Source organism: Mesocricetus auratus, unplaced genomic scaffold (assembly GCF_017639785.1).
Source record: "Mesocricetus auratus isolate SY011 unplaced genomic scaffold, BCM_Maur_2.0 Super-Scaffold_6723, whole genome shotgun sequence".
Classification (NCBI taxonomy): domain Eukaryota; kingdom Metazoa; phylum Chordata; class Mammalia; order Rodentia; family Cricetidae; genus Mesocricetus; species Mesocricetus auratus.
In genome coordinates, this window is record NW_024429183.1 from 12737213 (window position 1) to 12760505 (window position 23293).

General features: G+C 47.0%; 1 protein-coding gene across 1 annotated transcript in view; it reads left to right on the forward strand.

Annotated features, from left to right (window-relative positions):
• The window catches only part of Glg1 (golgi glycoprotein 1), a 99485-nt gene extending 84941 nt beyond the window's left edge, over positions 1 to 14544 (forward strand). Inside the window, exons 19-27 of the mRNA XM_021228951.2 lie at positions 68 to 205; positions 2022 to 2145; positions 2937 to 3079; positions 3254 to 3355; positions 4495 to 4602; positions 7759 to 7879; positions 8585 to 8691; positions 10275 to 10438; positions 11374 to 14544. Coding sequence (XP_021084610.1) covers positions 68 to 205; positions 2022 to 2145; positions 2937 to 3079; positions 3254 to 3355; positions 4495 to 4602; positions 7759 to 7879; positions 8585 to 8691; positions 10275 to 10438; positions 11374 to 11407 — 1041 coding nt within the window. The 3' untranslated portion in view covers positions 11408 to 14544. The remainder of the gene's footprint in view (positions 1 to 67; positions 206 to 2021; positions 2146 to 2936; positions 3080 to 3253; positions 3356 to 4494; positions 4603 to 7758; positions 7880 to 8584; positions 8692 to 10274; positions 10439 to 11373) is intronic.
• Positions 14545 to 23293: the final 8749 nt, after the last annotated feature.

Genomic DNA, 23293 nt, shown 5'->3' on the forward strand with positions numbered 1-23293 from the left:
ACATAACTATCAGTTAACAGATGAACTGTCAATTTCTGATTGATACTTCCTAACTCTTACATCGTAGATTATTGAATGTCTGAAAGAAAACAAGAAGCAGCTGAGTACCCGTTGCCACCAGAAAGTATTTAAGCTTCAGGAGACAGAGATGATGGACCCAGAACTAGACTATACACTTATGCGAGTCTGTAAGCAGATGATTAAGGTAAGGAACAAGTATGACCTAAGTGACAATAACAACATGAACCCCTTTGCATTGTATGCTGTTAAACACAGCAAACATAGTGATTACCTCAGCTGTGGTTTGTAGTCCAGTACCATTGCCTTGGATCCTGTTCAACACAGTACCATTGCCTTCACCTGCCATCTTTTGAGCCCTCAGAATCTCTGGGGGTGGAGCAGACAGAGTGTTCATAAGCCCTCCAGGTAATGTGGCTACTGTTCAAGTTGGGAAAATCACAGAACTGAGCTAATTGGTGGCCAGGATAGGTGTGCTGAAAAAGTCACAATCCAGAGTCATCGTCAGATCATATGCCCAAGACATTTCTTTCTTTTTAAGATTTTAAACTTTATTTTATGTATATGAGTCTTTTGCCTGCATGTATGAATGGGCACCATATACATGCCTGGGACCCACTGAGACCAAAGAGGGCTTTGGGTTTCCTAGAATAAGGGTTTTAGGTAGATGTAAGATGCCACATGGGGAGCCAGGTGTTGGTGGCGCGCACCTTTAATCCCAGCACTTGGGAGGCAGAGGCAGGCGGATCTCTGTGAGTTCGAGGCCAGTCTGGCCTACAGAGGGAGTTCCAGAACAGCCTCCAAAAAAATGCAGAGAAACCCTGTCTCGAAAAACCAAAAAAAAAAAAAAATGCCACATGGGTCTGGAAACCAAACCCAGGTCCTCTGCAAGAACAGCAAGTGCTCTTAACCACCAGCCATCTTTGGCCATGCAAAATGTGTTTCTATTTGACATATCTTTTGCTTCAAATAAGTCCTCCAGTAATGGTTTTTTTTTTGTTTTGTTTTGTTTTTGTTTTTCGAGACAGGGTTTCGCTGTGGCTTTGGAGGCTGTTCTGGAACTAGCTCTTGTAGACCAGGCTGGCCTCAAACTCACAGAGATCCGTCTGCCTCCCAAGTGCTGGGATTAAAGGCGTGCGCCACCAACGCCCGGCTCCTCCAGTAATGTTCTTAACCTATTTGTATATACAAAGAAATTAAACTTAAGGAAATGCAAAGAAACTTTGATGAAACAATGCTTTTCAGCTTTCCTGTAATATATAGTGCTGATCCTATCAATCACTATCCATGAAAATTTCATGTTTATTTGTGTGTGTGTGTGCATATGCTCACATACCAAAGAAAGGAGAAGAGAGAGGGAGAACATGAACACTAAAACAAGCAAGAGAGACTTGGTGGTGAGGTGTCCTAAGCAGGGTTTGAGGCACTGTACATGGACATGCAGGTTAACAAATAGAGATGGAGTTCACCACCAGCCCAAACTTGGGCTCTCATTTAAGCACAGTAATAAGTGTATAGAGGCTAACCTCACATGTTTGGTAGATTATAACCCCTACACTTAAGGTAAACCACGTGTATCCTTTCCCCAGATCCCAGTTCATACTGGTTAATAGTTATTTCCTAAATTCTGCCACTGTGGTTAGGTAGGTAAGGCTTAAGGACTGGATGGCACCTAGTAGGTACAGTATTATATTCATACTCACACAGTACTTGCACTTGTGAGCTGGTCTATACTATAATATAGCCATAGTAATAGGAACAAGCCTCTGCAGAATGGAACCAATGTTGGCAGGGAGAAATGTGAAAAATGTTGGCAGTTAGGAAAAAGTAAACAAGGGACTTGGGTCTGGGCACCTACTGATACTTAGCTTTTCCCTGCACATGCCAAGTGATTCCTTTGTCTTATGCTTTCATGAGCTCCCAGGTAGATGTAAAAGCAGTTACAGATAGATTATTTGCTAGTTTGGAATAGCCTGTTTCATATAATTTTGTTTTCTTTGCAGCGATTTTGTCCAGAAGCAGATTCCAAAACCATGTTACAGTGTTTGAAGCAAAATAAAAACAGTGAATTGATGGATCCCAAATGCAAACAGATGATAACTAAGCGCCAGATCACCCAGAACACAGGTACCACCCCACTCAGTGTGACCCAGGTGGGACTGGCCGGACATGTGGTTCCCTATGGCTGCCATAGAGTTGATGGGGTGAAGAGGCACACCTGCACATGAGCAGGGTACCCCTCCTCCTCTGAAGACGACCCAAAAATGAGAATGGAGGTCAGGAGAGGGCTGGAAATCTGGGCAGCCAGTCTTTAAACCCACGGAAAAAGACTTGACATTAGCTTCCTAAGAAAGAGAGTTCTACAGATTTCCTCAGAGTCCATGAGCATGGTCAGTTGTTTTCAGAAGGGAAACTTCAGTTTTTGACTAGGAGCGCTTGTAGCTTAGTGGACAGAGTGTTAGCTATTTCTCTATTGTGGGCAAAGCTCTGTTATCTGCTTTCAATATTGGACCATAAAGCCCTGCAGAGTTGAAGGATCCTGAGAACCAGTGCTCTTTCACTAAGTCACATTGCTGATTAGCAACCTTGAAAAGGTAGGTGTGGTAGCACACACACATTTAATCCCAGCACTCGAAGGGTTAAGGCAGGAGGACTGTGAAATCTGCATCTCAGAATATGTGACTAGCAGGCCTGCCAGCATGTCTTCCCTGCTGTGAACTGCAGGAAGACCCTCCTTCCTTTAAAAACAACAGCAGGCTTAGCATACAACTTATCTGCCATTCACTAACTTAACAAACTGCTGTTTATATTCATGACTATTAACATAATAAGCCCCCTTTTAAAAGGTGAATTTGCAAAAATTTGTGAAAGTGTATAGGTGAACCATTTTATCTTACACTGACATGTTTTTACTCTAGATTACCGCTTAAACCCCGTGCTAAGGAAAGCCTGTAAAGCTGACATTCCTAAATTCTGTCATGGTATCCTGACCAAAGCAAAGGATGATTCAGAGCTAGAAGGCCAAGTCATCTCGTGCCTCAAGCTGAGATATGCTGACCAGGTACCCTTCTGGGCTCTCGAGAGCTGTATTGATGAGCATTTCTCATGGCCATCACCAGCATTCTCCTGTTGTCCTAAGACCTTCTGTGCCTCCCCTGAGCTGGGTTGTGAGGGCTCATGTAAGAACTTGATGCTCTCAAGTTTTCAAGATGTGTTTTCCCTTTGTCATCTCTAGCGCCTGTCCTCAGACTGTGAGGACCAGATCCGCATCATCATCCAGGAGTCTGCTCTGGATTACCGCCTGGACCCTCAGCTCCAGCTGCACTGCTCAGAAGAGGTAAGCTCTGGCTGTAAAGGAGAGCTTCCCAGAAGAAGTGACTGGAGAAAAGTTATTTCTCTGCTTTGTTCCTACTTGTGCTTCCTTGCAGGCTGGTTCTGGGTAAGACTTGCAGCTTCTGCTTAACCCTGACCTGGACTTGGCATTAGCTTGTTAGTCTTCAGCATCGCTTCCACACCTGTCTTCAAATAAGAGTCTTTTATTAGTACTTCCCCGGGTAGTGTGATCCTCCTTTATTACTCTCAGGGACCATTCAGAACCCCTCAAGACTTGCCAGAAAAATAGAAGTACTTGGGGCTGGAGAGATGGCTCAGAGGTTAAGAGCACTGGCTGCTCTTCCAGAGGTCCTGAGTTAAATTCCCAGCAACCACATGGTGGGTCATAACCATCTGTAATGAGATCGGGTGCCCTCTTTTGGTCTGGAGGCAGAACACTGTATACATAGTAAATAAATCTAAAAAAATAAAAGTGCTCTCCTAATGGCTCTAAGTGCCTGTCCTTAGAAATTGTTTGTCTTCCTGGCTAGAAAAGGCCATCTAAGGAGCCCTGCTTATGTTCCTCTTAAAACTGTCCAAAGAAAGTTGTTTACTCTCTTCTCTGAAGATTATGTTTGCAAAGTCTATGGGTGTCGTCACATGGCACTGAACGTCAAGTTGAGCCCAGTGTTTAGTGTTTTCTTTTAGTATTTTTCTTTGCTAGTTAATCTTCCTCCTGTGGAATCAAAGTGTAGTCTTCTCTTTGTTGTTGTTTTTGTTTTTGTTTTTCGAGCCCTAGCTGTCCTGGAACTCGCTCTGTAGACCAGGCTGACCTTGAACTCACAGAGATCTACCCGCCTGTGCCTCTTTCAGAACGGACAGTCTTTGCACCTGAAAGGAGAACGGAGCTGTCACCAAGTGCAGCTGAAAGGAGTGCACACTCCACCAGGAGCTCTGGGCACATGTTTGGGAGAATCAACATTGATACATTTAGGGCCCCAGGTTTCTGAAATCAGTGGCATTGTCTCTCACCTGTCCTTGAGGAGCAGGCCCATTCAGAGTCTGCAGCAGGAACCATATATTCGGGGCTTGATAGATGGGGTTGATCTCTGGAAGCTCGTCGTTCCTAAGTAGGGTGGCCCTGTTTTCTTGTCTCCTGAGCAGATTGCCAGCCTGTGTGCTGAAGAAGCCGCAGCCCAGGAGCAAACGGGCCAAGTGGAAGAATGCCTCAAGGTTAACCTGCTCAAGATCAGAACAGATCTGTGTAAAAAGGTAGCCACGCCTTCATCCTTGCCTGTCCCTGCCTCCTTTTCGCGTTTTCCTTTGGTTCCATTCCATTCTTTATTGGAAGAGAGCTATAGATTAATGGTCAAGGACCATATTATGGTCTGGAAAGAGTTAACAGCATTCTGGGTAGAAAGGCTTATATTTTATGTTTGAATACTTTTCCCCCAATTTTTCAAGATGGTTTATCTTTGTAGCCCTGGCTGTTCTTGTAGACTAAACTGGCCTTGAACTCAGAGGTCCACCTGCTTCCTGAGTGCTGGCAGTAAAGGCATGTGCCACCACGCCCAGCTTGCATTTGTTTTGTTTTTTTAGTGTGCACTGGTGTTTCTCCTGCATGTATGTCTGTGTGAGGGTGTCAGAAGTTACATACAGACAGTTGAGAGCTGCCATGTGGTTGCTGGGAATTAAACCCAGAACCTCTGGAAGAGCAGTCAGTATTCTTAACCTCTGAGCCATCTCTCCATCTCTGGTGTTTGGTTATTAAGGAGTTGGTATTATAGTGCTAAAAGGAAGAAGAGAAAAGGGGGAGCTGCCCAAAGTGTTCAAGTCCATATTCTGAGGAATGGGAAGGGCTGATTGAAAACCAAATCCAAGCTGGTACTGCACTCTGTGTGTGTGTGTGTGTGTGTGTGTGTGTGTGTGTGTGTGTGTGTGTGTGTGTGTGTGTGTGTGTGTGTGTATGTATGTGTGTGTGTGTGTGTGTTATTTTTTAAAGATTGGCTTATGTGCTTTGGTGTTTTACCTGCATATATATCTGTGTAAGGGTGTCAGATCCTGAACTGTACTTTTACACAGCTGTGAGCTGCCATACGGGTGCTGGGAATTGAACCGGGATCCTCTGGAACAGCAGTCAGTGCTCTTAACCTCTGAGGCATCTCTCCCAGCCAGGTGCTTCACATCTTTAATCCCAGCACTTGGGGAGACAGAAACCGGGGGATCTCTTGAGTTTTAGACCAGCCTGGTGTACAGAGGGAGTCCAGAACAGACCCTGTCTCAAAATAACAAAACAAAAAAGAAGTAAATAAAAAGAAACCTAGTCCATACATTTTTCTTACACATGATCCTGTCTGAGTAGAAGAGATTTCTTTAAAACAAGTATTTGGGTTTTGATGAGAAGTTTTTGAGGTGTTGTTGTTATCTTTAAGAACTATAGTCTTTCTATTAAAGTAATTTTTATTAAGAACTAATTTCTGGGGCTGGGAGTAGCTCAGCTTGCCTAGTCCTACATCAGCCCCCACCATCCCAAGAGAAAAGGTAAGAAAGGGAAAAGCAATGGCCGCCAAGTCTATCAGCTTGATCACAGAGCCATATGACAAAAGGAAAGAACAGATTCTTGAGTTTTCTTCTGACTTATACAAGCATAAACACTAAATAAACAAGTATAATAATTTTAAAAATTCTGGTTCTGGAGAGATGGCTCAAAGGTTAAGAGCACTCACTGGCTGTTCTTCCAGAGGACCTGGGTTCAATTCCCAGCACCCACATGGTGGCTCACAACTGTCTGTAAGTCTAGTCTCCAGGGACCTGACACCTGTGGCAAAACACCAATGCCCATTTAAAAAAAAATTAGCTAGACATGGTAGCACACACCTTTAATTCCAGGCCTCCAGAGGCAGGTGAAAGTCTCTGAGTTCCAGGACAGCCAAGCCATAACACTGAGATCCTGTCTCAAAACAGAACAAAAACAAATTTTAAGTACGAAAAGAGACAAACATTTCTGGTCTGTCTTTGCATCCTGTAATTGCACTGCGTATAAGTGAAGTATCTGTGGAACTGATTTTAGTTCTACTAGGTTTATATCCCTCTTGCTCAGAACATCTTTAAACTCAGATAATTAAAAAGAGGGACAGGACAGGCGGTGGTGGCGCACGCCTTTAATCCCAGCACTCGGGAGGCAGAAGCAGGCGGATCTCTGTGAGTTCGAGGCTGGGCTGGACCGATAGCCTCCAAAACAATACAGGGAAACCCTGTCTCGAAAAACCAAAAAAAAAAAAAAAAAAAAAAAAAGAGGGACAGAAGGGCGCTGAAGAAACAGTTCAGTGGTTGAGACATTTACTGCTCTTCCTGGAGTTCATTTCGTAGTACCTATGCCAGGCTTCTCACGACTACCTGTAACTCCAGCTTCAGGGGAGAGGTAACTGCATCATTTATACATACCCACACGCATGCACATAAAGTTAATGAAGATAAATCTTTTTTTAAGAACATAAGTAAAGTAGAACTTTTTCTTTTTTGTTGTTGGTTTTTGTTTTTCTTTTTTGGACAGGGTTTCCCTGTGTAGCTTTGGAGCCTGTCTGGAACTCACTTTGTAGACCAGGCTGGCCTCGAACTCACAGATCCGCCTGTCTCTGCCTCTAGTGTGCCACCACCACCCAGCTAAAGTAGAACATTTTATAAACAAAACATACTTTTATTTGGTTGAGAAATTGTCTCCATCGGACGCCATGGCTGCTGGGAACCAGACTCGACCTGTGGAAGAGCAGCAGGTGCTCTAGGCACTGAGCCATCCTCCCTCCAGGGTCTTGATCCAGAAGTGCAGTTTGGAAGTAGACTAATATTAAAATTCTCAGTCATCAGTCTGATTTTTGAATTTCACATCATTCATTTTTCCTAAAGTAACAGAATAAGTATTTTATCAATAAAAATACTAATGTGTAGGTACTTTAATGTGGCGCCAGGCGTTGGTGACGCACGCCTTTAATCCCAGCACTCGGGAGGCAGAGGCAGGCAGATCCCTGTGAGTTTGAGGCCAGCCTGGTCTACAGAGTGAGTTCCAGGACAGCCTCCAAAGCCACAGAGAAACCCTGTCTCAGAAAACTTAAAATAAAATAAAATAAAATAATGTAGCATACCAGAATGCCAAGAACTCCTGCCTGGTCACCCAGTCCTGAGCACACTGTTATTAGCTTTCTTTAGCCCCGCCTGTACTCTTCAGAGAGTTAGCAGATTAGATTGGGGGCCAGAAGTCTAGACTAATGCTATGCATATATGGCCATGTTACCACCCGCCTATCCCAGAGTAGTTTCTAGTTCATCTTCCCTTTTTGGCCTATTTATTTGCATGTTCTATAGCTTATTACAAGCAGCAGATGGGATACAGTTCCTCTACAAAGCTCTTTGTACCATGGACTTCCTTTTCCAGGAAGTATTAAACATGCTGAAGGAGAGCAAGGCAGACATCTTTGTGGACCCCGTTCTTCACACAGCATGTGCCTTGGACATTAAACACCACTGTGCAGCCATCACCCCCGGCCGAGGGCGTCGTAAGTAATACTTGTCTGCTCTCTCCCTGTCTGAACTCCTTTGGGAGGAACAAAGGCTGCCTTTGAGTAGCCAGTTGCAGCTGCTCTGACTGTGGCTATAGACCAGTCATATATAGCCTCTCCTGGATGTCTGCTTGATGGTAAAGCTAGGCCTTGGTGACAGTAAATTTGGGGCTAATTTTGCAGGTTGGAACTGGCCAGAGCCACAGAGTTAGTGAAGAGAGAAATTTGAGTTATTTTTTAGGGTATCAAAAATTAAGTTACAGCTAAACATAGTGGTGCATACCTTTAATCCTAGCACTCGGGAGCCAGAGACAGGCTGGTCTATATGGAGAGTTCCTGGACTGCCCGGGCTACACAGAGAGAAGTAACCCACTAGCATGTCCTCCTCTCCTCTTTCCTACACTGGGCATCCTTGTCTGTAACAGGCACCATGTCAGCTTCTTGGTGTCTGAAACCCAGCTGAGAGGCAGCTTGTTTCTAAGCCAGGGATACCCAGTGAAAGTAAGAGGTGTGACCAGTTTGTGAACAGCTGACGCTGGAAGCCACGCTCCTCACCTGTGGGATCTTGATCAAGGTTCCCAGAAAGAATTTGACTTTGTTGGTCCTGAAGAGCTGAGTTCTCGGATGCTTGGGAATATTCTCCCTAATGCCATGGAATTGTTTCTATACAGTTGCAGACTTCTTATACATTTGCTCCCACAGAGATGTCCTGCCTGATGGAGGCCTTGGAAGATAAGCGGGTGAGGTTGCAGCCAGAGTGCAAAAAGCGCCTCAATGACCGAATTGAAATGTGGAGTTATGCAGCCAAGGTAAAGAGCGAAACCACCTCTGGCATGGCAGCCTCTTCTGCCAGTCCATCTTTGTGACATGTGTCACTGGTCTTATCTTTGATAGAAATTTAGGAGTGGATATATTCCAAAAAATCAGGCCAGGCGGGTATCGCACTCCTTTAACCCCAGCACTAGGGAGGCAGAGGCAGGTGGATTTCTGAGTTTGAGGCCAGCCTGGTCTGTGGACAACCAGGGATTCACAGTGAAACCCTGTCTAGAAAAACAAAACAAAAATATATTAAGTCTCTAAAACCCAAGTGTTGATGAACCCAGAGCTAGTATCTCCCTTACTGCAGACCTGTACTCTTCGTACTCAGTTACCAGAGTCCAACCCTGACCGGTTGTCATTTACAGCAGCCACCCCTTCACTGGTGGAGTCCTGCTTAGGTGGAGCAGCAGACACTAAGTCATCTTCCCTTACTGTTTTCCTCTCCTTTGAGCTGCTCAAGTTGTGACTGAGAGACTCAGAGGGACTCACTGTTTATTGTGTGCTAGCCAATCGCATTAATTTTACACCTCCTGCTCTGTTCTTAAATATATGTCATCAACGTAGGAGCCACCCAGGTTCTCTTGACCTCAGTGAGCTTCTAGGCGTTTAAGGGTAATACGCAAAAGAACAATTTGTGTGCACTTAGGAACCCTTTTGGGCCTGATTTTCTGAGTCATGATTACACGGTGTTTTTGATGTGAAAGTACTTACAATGTAATAATTACACTTACTATGTGGTACATGCCTGTAATCCCAGTGTTCAGAGAGTAAGGCAAGCACATCGCAAGTTTGAGGCCAGCCTGGACCTTCTTCCTCTGGCAACACCAACAATAAGAAAGAAAAGAAAAATATAAAACAATGGCCCCTGCTTTTCACCTTGTAACGTAGGACTGAGATCTGTCTGCTGAGCTGGTCCGAACAGTGCGTGAGTTTGAAAGCATTCAGAGACCTCACAGGCTGGCATCATATCTGCAGCACAAGGAGTTAGTTGTTAGTGCCTTAGCAGCACATGAGGGTGATGGCCTCTATGTGTCTCTCTATATCTCAGTTTGGAAAGGAGACACTTACAGTTTTATGATCCAAAAAAAGCGTTATAGCTGTGCTGGTTTCCTTAAGTGCACAAGAGGGCTCACTGGGTGAATAGGCCTGTGGGCACTCTGAAGACCTGAGTTCAATCCCTGGAATCTGTTTAAAGGTGGAAGGGGTGAACTCACTGCACGGAGTAGTCCTCTGGGCTCCAAGTATGCATCATGACAAGTGGGCGTCCACATTCCCACCGTACACCCACCCCCGCACGTGCACACGGCCAGATTAGTAATAATGGGAAGAAGGAAAGCCAGGTGTAGTGGCACACACCATTAATCCCAGCACTCGGGAGGCAGAGGCAGGAGGATCTCTGCGAGTCCAAGACCAGCCTGGTCTACAAAGCTACACAGAGAAACCCCTCAAAAAACCAATCAAACAAACAAATTAATTTTAAAATACACACACACATTAAACTAGGAATTCAGGGGACAAGTGAGATATAATCTACCACCTATCCTCAAAGGGTGACGTTGCTGTCTCCCCCCAGGTGGCCCCAGCAGATGGCTTCTCTGATCTTGCCATGCAAGTGATGACATCTCCCTCAAAGAACTATATACTATCTGTGATCAGTGGGAGCATCTGCATATTGTTCCTGATCGGCCTGATGTGTGGACGGATCACTAAGCGTGTGACACGAGAGCTCAAGGACAGGTAGAGCTGCCTGATCACTAAAGGAACTACCTGCCCAGGGCCCCGTTTGTACAGCCTTCCTGTATAATGCACCCTCTCACTTCGTCCCTCTACGAGGTGGCACCAACACCCACAGTAGAGCAGCATCAGGTGCCACTGCATCTTCCCACCCAGACTTGGCCACATCGCGGTGTCCTCCTCCTCCCGGCTGCCATTGCAGCGTTGGCAGCTGGCTGCTTTGGTGGTAGCCTTTGTTGGCGAAGGGTTTACCTGCCTGTAGACAATTCTGTCTTACCAACAGAACTGCCAGTACTTCCAGAACGACTCACCTGACCTGCAACTCAGATTTTTTTTAAAACAAATTTAAAGACAAATTTTAAAGGAAGAAAAAGTGTATATAGTAGCCCATCTCCTTCAGTCTTGACTCGAGCAGTAGGGTTGTTTCTTTCATTTAAATGCAGCAGGTGACAGCAGGGCTTGGAGGAGATGGGTGTATCCGGTGCCTGATCATTGACATGTCTGGTTCCTCTCCTAGAAGCAACTTGGGGCCACATCAAGGCAGGGGACTTCACCAAATAGTGGGGACACTAAGCAGCCTGTCCTGGGTCCTGTTCGCTTCTGCTACAGCGTGATGCCTTCCATCTCCTACCCCAGGCGAGCCGCTGCTGCCCACGGCCCATAGCAGCAGGCATCCTGTGATCTCCCCACTTGAGTGCAGAGGCACGAGCTCCCTGGGTCAGTGGCAAGAGGACTAGGGAGGAGCAGACGTCTGAAGCAGGGCTGTCCGCTGATCTGCACTAAGACTTGTGTCTGAGCCTGGGTTGCCCTGGAAGTTCTCTACCTCAACAGGGAGTAGTTGCTAGGTTGGGGTGTGGGGCTTCTAAGATGAGGATGAGGGTGGCAGTGCAAGGAGGAATAGGTGTTGGCCTCACTTCACTTTATTTTTTGAGCTCCAGTACAGGCCAGAAATGGTGGCGTCTACAGATTTAGCATGGTCTCGGATATGTGACTGGCAATGAAGCCTGACTGTGTACACGCCCGGCAGACTTCCCAGACAAGCTCTTCTGTGCCTCTATATGAAGGGACGTGGAAAGTGATTGCATTAAAAGATGCAGGATTTTCTCCGTTTTTGTTTTTCCTTTCCTTTCTGCTCATTTGGTGTGTGTACCCACTCTAGTAGGCACTGGCTAAATGTTATATTTTGGTGATTTGTCAACTTTCTAAAACCTGTGCTTTACAGGAGCAAGATTCTCAGCTGTCTTCCCTCGGTCCTCCAGTGTGAAAATGACAGGGTTAGGGCGTAAGAGGAGGACCAGGCATTGCAGCTCACCTTTGGTGAGTTCGGGCCATGGCGTCACAGTGGCTGTACAGTAGGGTGGCATGTACAGTAGGAGATATATTTATATAATATATATTTTATTAACCTGTTAGATGTCCACAAAGTATTATAAATCATGTGCCTAAAACTGTCCGCATAGACCCAGGCCCTTTGCAGTGCCCTCTGCTCCTGCCTCCCGTGTGCAGCCGGGCGTGTGTCTTCCTGGGACGCCCAGTGCCAGCAATGTCAGTTACACACAGTCGCTCCAGGCTCCTCGTCTGACCCGACTGGCGTTCATTGGAATACTGTGGTTTTCTTTCTTGCTGCCTTCTCTGATGGCAGTGAGTTCCTGGGCCATTGACTGTCCCTGTATAGAGTAACAGAAGTCGCCAAGGGGAGCTGCTTGCTAAGCTGCCTGGTCCCCTCATTACTGCTTTTAGAGTCTTCCTGATTCTCAGCAGGTGTCTTGGGAGTCTTGCGTTTCATGAGACTTAAAATCCCTGCTCTGTAAGCAACACCCTCACTGCTAACTGGCTAACACAGTCTTTAAAGTCCCTCCCTCTCCAGGAGTCTCAGTGTCACACTGAGACTGATACCCAGAACTGCAAACGTTGTTGAAGGTAGCCCCCTGACATCTTGGTGATTTGGGGTCACATTGATGTTCACCATTAGACTACGGTAGGGTCATGACTCTGATCTCTGTAGCCCCCTTTCTGTTTCTACAGTGACGGGAGTCCGCACTGCCTTCAGATTTGGAGGTTTGATGAGTTAGGGTCTTAAAATATTTGTCATTAGAAATTGATGGTCAGAGTAGAAAAGATAGCTCCTCTTGTCTTGAATTACTTAGTATAGGAAGTGTTCATCTTCCATGGAGTAGTTCTTACAACTGGCTTAGGCCTGATCTCAAGCAGGTTTTTCTAGTCTGCCTAGGGGCCCAGTGCCGTCCATTCTGTAGCTCACTGGCCATAGTGCAGTGGGCTCTAGGGCACTCAAGCCCCTGGCCTCATAAGTTAGTCCTGGGTATAACTTAGTCATGAACTGGTCAAGAATCCAACCCTATGGTGGGAGCCCAAGTCTGAGCCTTGCCTTTTGCTGTTCTACTTCCATTGCCTAAGACTAGAAGTCGTCAGGAGGTTTGGGCCAAGGCTGGAGCAGAGCAGTCAGGTCACTGTGCCTTCGCCAGCTCATGCCAGTGTCTTGGGGACTGTTATTGGTACACTACCCTTTGCTGCTTAAAAACATCAGAGATCTGGACAGTGAGTTAGGAACCACACTCACCTTCTCTGATGGGGCTATTCCCAGTGAAAGAACACTCCAGAAAGAGGAAAGACATTGAGTTTACCAGGCCTCATCCCTGAACGGCATTGCTCTTGCTGCTGTAGAGGATACGCCAGCAGTCAGGCCCTGGGAAAGCCTTACCCTCTGCATTCCCAGGAAACATCTGGCTACCATTTCCAGCCCTGGTTCTGTGGATCAAGTCAGCATGCTGAACCCATGCTCCCTTCGTGGGTAGGGGCGGGGCACTCCAAGGCCACTAATGAAGTGGCATTAAGTAATCAGGCAGTAACAGAGCCCGTTACAGGTACCATGGCTGCCATCTCCTGCTCTTAGATAGGAACATCCAGGCCAGCATGGGGTCAAAAATGTGTGAGGAAGAGTCCGTGTCCCAGATGAGTTACAGAAAGTTATTACCCAAATGTATGTCTTCCTGTTTCCTGAAGTCAGCTGGTAGCAGACACACTAGGTCGGGGGCCGTGGTTAGTGCTCTTGGCCTTCCTGAGAGCATTCGCTCCTGTGTATCACTGTGACTTCTGGACTCCCCATGCATCTGGTCTTAAGTTCTCCTGAAAATGTACCTCCCTTCCCATTCTTTCCCCTGTCTCCAAACAAAAACAAACTGTCTCCACTTACATGAGGCTCGGTATCTCACAAGTCAGCCAGGTGGTGACTTTTTTAATTACATGCCTCTTGGAAGTTTGTGTTTCAACTTCTTGAGAATTTGGAAACACAAAGTTCAGAATGCCCCCCTGGATTTCTCTGCCCTACTTGGTTTCGGTTCCCAAAGGGCTGTACCTGCTATTCTGGTCTCCCCTCCCCTCCTTGTAGCTTTGATTTGCCATCTGTCCAGCCACACCTTTCCTTGGCCTCTCCACTAGGGAGGCCAGTGTCACCTGTTAAAGTGATCAAGTTTAAAGTCAAATTTTCCTTCTTGCTACCCAGTTCTCAGACAACAGTGAGTTATAAACAAACCAAGATTAACCCTCAAAGTGGCACTCCCCTGAGCCGACAGACTGGTGTACGGGCTCAGGGGCTGCTTGTCACCTAAAATACAAAGACACAGCTGTCTGCACAGGCAGATGGTGACAGGGTCCTGACAGGTCTCCACCCCCTACCTGGTCACTGAGCGCCCAGCAGAGGACAGCTCCCTAGTGAGGAGACATGCAGACCATGCCTTTCCCCACCCAAACTGACATGCGAACCTCAGAGTATGGAGTCCTTTGCTGGTCACTCAGCAGCACGCAGGGCCATCCCTGCAGGAAGACAGAGGACACAGTGAGTGCTGTCCCAGATCTCGGGCCTCTAACCTGTTTTTGCTTTTCAGTTTTGTTTTTGTTTTAACGAGAAGTACAATTAACAATCCTCTTTTGTAAATGGATTTCCTTTCTATGTATAAAACCCTGCAGTTCCTTGTTTTTTTACATGTTCATGCTGTGTCATTTCAAGATGTTACTGAGATTCTGAACATAATGTGCATTTTTTTCTGTACAGATGAAATGGGAGAATTTAATAAAGAGTTTGCAGGTTTGTACTTGTTGAATCTTGTCTGTGGTAACCAGGAGGAATCTCCAACCCCTGCTCTGTTGCTGCAGATTTGTAGAGCTGTGGGCAGACAGGCACACGGGCCTTGCTGAGGAGCTAGCCCCTTGGGTCCTGACTTGTGGCAGCCCAGCAAAGTGAGAGGGAAGGGTTTGTGGGCAGGGAGTATCCGTCCCTCTTTCCAGTGAGCTATGGCAGGGCTGGAAATGACATCTTAGATTTTCTGACTGAGCTGACTTGTCCTGAGTTACTCATCCTTCCGAGTCCTGGGAGGCACAGTCGCGCAGCCTCTTCTGGGTGCCCTGCTCGTGGCTAGCTTGGCCCACAAGTGGTGCCTGACCTCAGCCCTGCATGACCTTCGTGGTCCTCTCCTCACTGCCCTGTGCCAGGGGTGGTCCTATTCTCCACAAAGCATCTAGAATGTGCTGCTGTGATTGTCAGTGTGTCCCGTGGTGGCGTATAATGAAAGAGGAAGCGGCGGGCTTGGACTTGCTTCTGTCCAGCCCAGCAGCTGTCGCCTGGGACAAGAGACCCGGAGGAGAAAGAATGAAAGAGTATGAGGGATTGGAGGACCTGTGTGGGTCCTCACTTGAGAATTCCTGTCAGGCCACGAGAGATACAGCAGGATGACTACCAGGTGAGTGACCTTTGATAGGGAGCCCCACCTGGCAAGGTGGCGTTACAGCTGTGGAAACCAGTTGCTCCTGTCTGGAATGTCTCTCAAGTCGTTTCATCTCTTCATAAGAACAGCTTTGGTTGTTTCCCACTGCTTGTGTGTTTATCTCATGAAAATATCCCATCTACTTGACACATACATCTGTGAGTAGTCAGTTCATTTATCTGTATCATTTTGACATATAGAATATATATGGGGCTGGAGAGATGGCTCAGTGGTTGAGAGCACTGACTGTTCTTCCAGAGGTCCTGAGTTCAATTCCCAGCAACCACATGGTGACTCACAACCATCTTTAATGAGATCTAGTGCCCTCTTCTGTCCTGCAGGGATACATGCAGACAGAACACTGTATACATAATAAATTTTAAAATTTTTTCAAGTTTTTAAAAATAAATAAAAATAAAGCCCTCCCTCTTAATTGATCCAGTATCTGCCAGGGAGTCTCACAGCCCCGCCCCCTTTGAGACATAATAAGATAGCAGATGCCCACTCTGTTAGCCCTTTTCTGTTTTCTTGGCCCCAAGAAACGCTTACCTGTAATCTTGACATTGCCAGAGAATTGCTAATTGTTCTGTGTGGGTATATAAACTGGAAACCTCGTGGGATTAGACTTCTTTGGAAGAATAGACATGATGGGAGGATGTGTGTGAGCTGATTCATGTCCTTCACCTTCAGATCCCGTTAGCTAAGTCCTGTGCTTGCTGTACTGTTCCTTCTGGATCCTGAGAGGTTAGGGGGCTGGTACCCCAATAGACCTCAATAAACTCCTTGGCCCGGAGCCCCAGGAGTCATCAGCCCTGTGTATGTACAGCATTGCTTTAGCCTAGATATGTGAGGTGGGGTCCAGGTTGTGGCTGGGTACACAGCATAAAGAAGATGTGGTTCACCTGCCCCAGCCTCCTCTGCTTTACAGAGAATACTAGAGCCCTAGGCTGTGTCTGGTCTGTAGGGAGCATAGAGTGTAGGCCAGCTTCAATCGTTCATTCGTCAGGCATTTGTTCTCAGGAATCTAAGAACGAGAGGGTATAAGCAAAAAAAAAAAAAAAAAAGGAGACCATGTTGGAATCTAAAGTCATCTTAAAACTTGGACAACCTTCAAGGCAGGCTGGAAGGATTGCTTAGTGGTCAGGAACACTGGGTACTCTCCCAGATGTGGGTTTGGTTCCCAGCACCACCATATGGCAGCTCACAACTGTAACTCTCATCCCAGGGGACCCAGTACCCTCCAAAGGTACCAGGCACCCACATGGTATAGACATACGTACGTACAAGCAAAACATCCATACACACATAGAAACTTTCAAAAGACAGAGCCAGGTACAAGCACTTGCACAGGCATGAGGACCTGAGTTCAGATTCCTAGCACCCAGGTAAAAGCCAAGTATGGCCCCATGTGCCTGTTACCCCAGCACTAAAGTGAGAAGGACAAGATGAGGGACAAAAGAACTGCTGGGACTTGATGGCCAGCCAGCCTGATGGAGAAATAAATAAGCTCTGGGGGACTAAGGTGCCCAGTAATTGGTCAAGACACAGTTCTCTGGCATCCACACATGCACACTTACACAAAAAGCTAGGTGGTAGTGGTGCATCCTTCAACCAGAGCACGTGCAATGCAGAGACAGATGGTGATCATGAATTCAAAGCCAGCCTGGTCTACTTAGTGGGTCCCAGAACAGTCAGCTCTACATAGAGAGACACTGGTCTTGGAGGGGGCGGGGGGGGGGGGGGTAGATGATGTAGTCTGACGTCTGAAAGAGTGTGTCACCAGCAGCCTTGCATGAAGTGAATCCTAATGCAGGATCTTCAGATAAACCAAATGATCCTCCATGAATGGAAGAAAAGGAAACACAAGAAGGGAGGAAAAGAAATGGGAAACTTGAAAATTTTAAAAGCCAGCCGGGCATTGGTGGCGCACGCCTTTAATCCCAGCACTCGGGAGGCAGAGGCAGTCAGATCTCTGTGAGTTCGAGGCCAGCCTGGTCTACAAGAGTCAGTTCCAGGACAGCCTCCAAAACAATACAGAGAAACCTTGTCTCAAAAAACCAAAAAAAAAAAAAAAGAAAGAAAAATTTAAAGCCCAGGAGGGTGGCAGAGGCAGGCACATCTCATCTCAAAGGCTAGCCTTTCCTACATAGTTCCCGGACAGGCAAGGCTACATAGACCATCTCAAAAAAGAAAGACAAGAATATACCTAAATACTCCATGCAACTACTAGAATTCATTTTGTTTGCATGGCATACTTGTCAACTTAGACCATACCTTGAGTTACACATTAGAAAGACTTCATATCACCCACAAAAGATATTAAGTGTGAGATCCACAATGGAAAGATACATAGAAATATTTAGGAAAAAAATTCTCAGGCTGGTGTGATGGCTCAGTGGTTACGAGCACTGGCTGCTCCTTCCAGGGATCGGGGTTCAATTCCCAGCACCCACATGGCAGCTCACAACTGCAATTCCAGTTGCAGGGGATCTGATACCTTCACACCAGTGCACATAAAATAAAGTAAGAAAGAAATAAAAATTATCCCAGAAGATAGAAAATGTGTTGAGAGGCAGCTAAAGAAATAATAGGCCTGAGAGGACCTGGGTTCAATCCCCAGCACCCACTTTGGAATTTGCTCTGTAGACCAGGTTGGCCTCAAACTCACAGAGATCTGCCTGCCTCTGCCTCCTGAATCCTGGCACTAAAGGCTTAGGCCACCATCCCCTGGCTCAAACAAAATACTTAAAATAAGAATATTTTTACATGTAATACTTTTTTGTTGTTGTTGTTTTTCTAGACAGGGTTTCTCTGTATTGTTTTGGAGACTGTCCTAGAACTCGCTCTGTAGACCATGCTGGTCTCAAACTCACAGAGACCCACCTGCCTCTGCCTCCTGAGTGCTGGGATTAGAGGCGTGTGCCACCAACGCCCGGCTTACATGTAATACTTTTATGTGTGTGGCTGTTTTGCCTGTGTGTATGCTTGTGCACACATACATGCAGTGTCCATCAAAGCCAGAAAAGGAAGTCACACTCCCTAGAACCAGAGTCACACATGGTTGTTAGAGGCCATGTGAATGGGAGGAATCAAACGTGTCTTTGAGAAGAGCAATAAGTAAGTGCTCTTAACAACACTCCAGCCCCCAAAATAATGTTTTGTTTTAAGTAATAGAAATGAGGTAGTCCAAGCTCCCCCAGAGGCTGAGGAGGTTAGCTTGAGCCCATTTGTTTAAGACCAACCTGGACAATATTAAAACCTAAGAAGATACACACAAATATTAGCAGGCTGGTGAGATGTCCTAAAACTAGATAATTGTGCTTTAAATGTTGGAGGCCTAGGGTTGGTTCCCAGTGCATACAGCAAGCATAGTGTCACACACTTGTAATCCCAGCTCTCAGGAGGTACAGACAGCAGGAATCAAAGCTCTGGACCAGGGGACCTCAACCTGTGGGTTAAGGCCCCTTTATTGAAGCCCTATCTCCAAAAATATTTACATTACAATTCCTATCAGTAGGTAGCAAAGTCAGTTATGAAGTAGCAACAAAATAATTTTATAGCTGGGGGTCATCACAACAAGAATTGTATTAAAGGGCTGCAGCAATTGGGAAGGTTAAGAACCATTGCTTTAGGTCATCCTTGGCTGTATCTGTTAGTATCCAGGCATCTGTACTGGCCTGTCCTTGGGGTTCTGACAGGATACGCCCTCAGCTGCAGCAGCTAAGAAACCACCTGTGCACATTCACTATGTTCCCTTTTTAAAGGGCCCTGCCCACCTCCCATCCCTGTCTTTCTCTCCCTTTTTGTTCCTCCCTCTCCCCCTTCTCTCTACTCTCTCTCCCTCTCTCCTCTCTCCTGTCTCCCGAGTTTGGTCTCCCCCTTCCCTTTCCCCTTTTTATGATCCCTTTCGCTAATACACCCCTCTACATGAACCCTGTCCCCTGGCGTCTTTCTCTCACACGCTACTTTTCTTAAATTGCATTGGTTCCCTGACAGGGAAGACTCTCCTGGCATCTCCTTCCTGCCCGTAGGCAGTTTGAGGCATGCTAGGACTCTGGAGCCCCATTCACATACGACAGACAGCCTTGCTTCTGCAGATCGCTGAGCCTTCCCATCCAAAATCGTTATGATTGGTGAGCCTCTCCACCTTCCCCACCTTAGGCTGTTCCCACAAGTGCAGACTCATGGCTCTCGAGCGTGGTTTTTCGCCTTTTGGCCTCGTAAAGTCCTGGTGTCAGATAACCGAGGCTCCCTCGGGCTCTGAGACCTTGGCCCCCACCCTTTGCATGACCACCCTGGTTGGCCTGTGCCAGCTTGGATCCTCTGGTCCTTCGGCCCCGCCCCTTGATTGACGAATCGCCAAGGTGGTTTGTGCCTTTCTCGCTCCATCCTTGCTTGATAAAAGCCATTGGATCTTGTCCTGCCTCACTCATGTGGAATGAGCCTACCAAAAATCAGCTTCCGGAAACTTTGTAATTACTCCATGCTGGCACCCTACCCACCTGCTTCACCTTCAATAGACCTGCTCTCTTCCACCTGCAACGAATCTGTTTTTTCATTCGCTGATGGCTTTGCCTTCCATTCAGTGCCAACCATTGGGTCTCTGGTGAGGTTATCCACTTCTGACAATTCCCTTCATGTGAGGTTTCCTTTCACCAGCACAGTCCTCGCCTCGCCCTCTGGCTTTTCTCAAAGTCCTGGTACCAGGCAACTGTGCCTCTCGAGCTCAGAGCCCTTGCCCCTTCCCTCGACCCCCCAGCCCTGCCCATCCTTTGTTGTGACTCATTGGGTGGCCTGTGCCTGTCTCAAAATCGACCCTCTCTGAATTCCCGGGCGCTAGGAATTGCAGACCCTTGGGTCTTCTCTGCCTCACTCATGGGAGCTGTGCCATCGTCTATACCTCCTTGCTCCCATTGGCATGTTTTCTTGGAGACCCACTGACCATTCCTAATCAGCTAGTGTTGCAGGACCAGCTGCTGGCCATAGTGCTGGAGGCGCAAGGCTACCAAACATGTCAGGGTGACGGGAAAGGATCAGATGCTTTAAGCCCTAGGGAGTAGATGTAGAGCCACCCAGTACGGCATTTTGCCAGGTCTGGGAGGCAAAATAGTTCAGAAGAACCTGGACAGTGAAGTGAAACAGACTCCAGGACGTGGGTAGCACCCCGGCTTTCCCAGGTCCCCCAAAGATGAGCAACACTAGCTGACGCGGTAGTCTTGAGAACATGGCATTCTTATTCCCGCCTTACCTGCTAACCCTTTTTTTTTTTTAAAGATTTTATTATGCATACAGTATTCAGCCTGCATGTATGTCTGCAGGCCAGAAGAGGGTACAAAATCTCATCATAGATGGTTGTGAGCCACCATGTGGTTGCTGGGAATTTAACTCAGGACCTTTGGAAGAGCAGTCAGTGCTCTTAAACTGTGAGCCATCTCTCCAGCCCACCTGCTGCCCCTTTCTAGCTCACCTTCTTATAATAAATAAAAAGGAGGAATGTTAGTATTCAGGCATCTGTACTGGGCTGCCCTTTGGGGTTCTGACAGGATACGCCTTCAGCTGCAGTCACTAAGAGCACCACCTGTGCACAGTTGCTATGTTCCCTTTTAAAAAGGCCCATCCTTCTCTCTCCCCCACTTTTTTCTCTCCTCTCTCCTGCTGCTCCTGTCTCCAGAGGCTGATCTTCCCCCTTCCCTGTCCCCTTTTTATGATCCTCTTCCCTAATTAAAAAAAAAAACAACCCTGTGCTTGAACCCTGTCGAACAGCATCTTTCTGTCTCACTGCTTTTCTTAAATTACAACAATATCCAAGGAGGCAGAGGCCAGTCTGAGGTGTGTGAGACCCTGTTTTGTTTTTGTTTTTTAATTTTTTTTCAGGACAGGGTTTCTCTGTGTAACAGTCCTGGCTGAGCTGGGTGTTGATGGTGCATGCCTTTAATCCCAGCACTTGGGAGGCAGAGGCAGGCAGATCTCTGTGAGTTCAAGGCCAGCCTGGTCTACAAGAGCCAGTTCCAGGACAGCCTCCAAAACAATACGGAGAAACCCTGTCTTGAAAAACCAAAAAAAAAAAAAAAGGCTGGGCAGTGGTGGCGCATGCCTTTAATCCCAGCACTCGGGAGGCAGAGGCAGGCGGATCTCTGTGTGTTCGAGGCCGGGCTGGACCAACAGCCTCCAAAACAATACAGAGAAACCCTGTCTCGTAAAACCAAAAATAAATAAATAAACAAATAAATAAATAACCCCCCCAAAAAAAACCAACAGTCCCGGCTGTCCCCAAACTCATTCTGTAGACCAGGCTGGCCTTGAACTCACAGATCTGCCATCTGCCTGCCTCTGCTGGCATTAAAGGTGTGCGCCACCACCACCAGGTGAGACCCTGTCTGTAAGAGAAAAAGGGGCCTAGTTTCAGGACAGCCAGAGCTGTTACATAGAGAAACCCTGTCTTGAAAAAAAAAAAAAAAGGCGGGGATGGGGAGGGTAAGGGAATAAACGGAAGTAGGGATAGAATACTAGATTCATGTAAAAACAAAAAATCTAGGAACGCAAGCCAAATGTAGGAGCACAGCGCCAGTGAGGTGGAGGCCAGGAGGATCAGGAGCTCAAACTCCTACATGACAAGGTGTAGGCACCAAGGCCGTCACACAGCTTGCAGGCACCTGGACAGGTTGGGGAGCAGTGTCTCTTCCGGGCAGCTCAGCTAGTCTGAGTGTCTCTTCAGCTGCAGCACTGATAATATATCCTTGGGGAGGGAGGGAGGAAGGAGCCGTGTTGTCTGGTCAGTTTCAGAGTCTAGGGGTTTCCTAGCCTCCCTAGTAGGCCAGGTGATGGTGGTGCACACCTTTAATCCCAACACTCAGGAGGCAGAGGCAGGCGAATCTCTGTGAGTTCGAGACCAGCCTGGACTATAGTTCCAGGATACAGGACAGCCTCGCCTCCAAATCCACAGAGAAACCCTGCCTCAAAAAAAAAAAAAAAAAAAAAAACCTCCCTCCTCGATGGATGTTTCTTTCCCTTTTGGAACCTGCTGACTTAGAGCCTCAGATCTTGAAGAAAGTGCTATACAAGCAATGTATCTCACCCCAACCTATGCAATTCACATAGCTACTTTGGGTCTGTTGCTGTTTTCCATATGACACAACATTCAAATGCCCACAGAGAGAATCACACACAAAAGTAAAAATAAAGGGTAGAGGCCAGGCGGTTGTGACACACGCCTTTAGTCCCAGCACTCAGGCAGAGGCAGGTGGATCTCTTTGAGTTGGAGGTCAGCTGGTCTACAAAGGGAGTTCCAGGACAAGCTCCAATGCTACACAAAAACCCTATCTTAAAAGAAGAAATAAGGGGTTGGAGAGATGGCTCAGAGGTTGAGTACTGGCTGTTCTTCCAGAGGTCCTGAGTTCAATTCCCAGCAAACACATGGTGACTCACAACCATCTGTAATGAGATCTGGTGCCCTCTTCTGGCCTGCAGGCATACAGAACACTGTATACATAATAAATAAATCTTTAAAAAAAAGAAAGGGTAGAGTTAGGTGGTGGTGACACATACCTTTAATACCAGCACTCAGGAAGAAGAGACAGAAAAACCCTGTTTTAAAAAATAGCAGGGGGCCCGGGCATTGGTGGTGCACGCCTTTAATCCAAGCACTCGGGAGGTAGAGGCAGGCAGATCTCCGTGAGTTCGAGGCCAGCCTGGTCTACAGAGCGAGTTCCAGAACAGCCTCCAAAGCCACAGAGAAACCCTGTCTCGAAAAACCAAAAAAAAAAAAAAAAAAAAAAATAGCGGCGGGGGGGGAGGCTGGAGAGATGGCTCAGCCGTTAAAGGCTAGCCTCACAACAAAAAATAAAAATAGCAGGGTGTGTGTGTGTGTGTGCGCGCGCGCACGAGAGAGAGAGAGAGAGAGAGAGAGAGAGAGAGAGAGAGAGAGAGAGAGAGAGAGAGAGAGAGAGAGAGAGAGAGAGCGGGCACTGGTGGCACACACCTTTAATCCCAGCACTTGGGAGACAGAGGCAGGCGGGTCTCTGTGAGTTCGAGGCCAGCCTGGTTCAGAGCTAGTTCCAGGATAGCCTCCAAAACAATACAG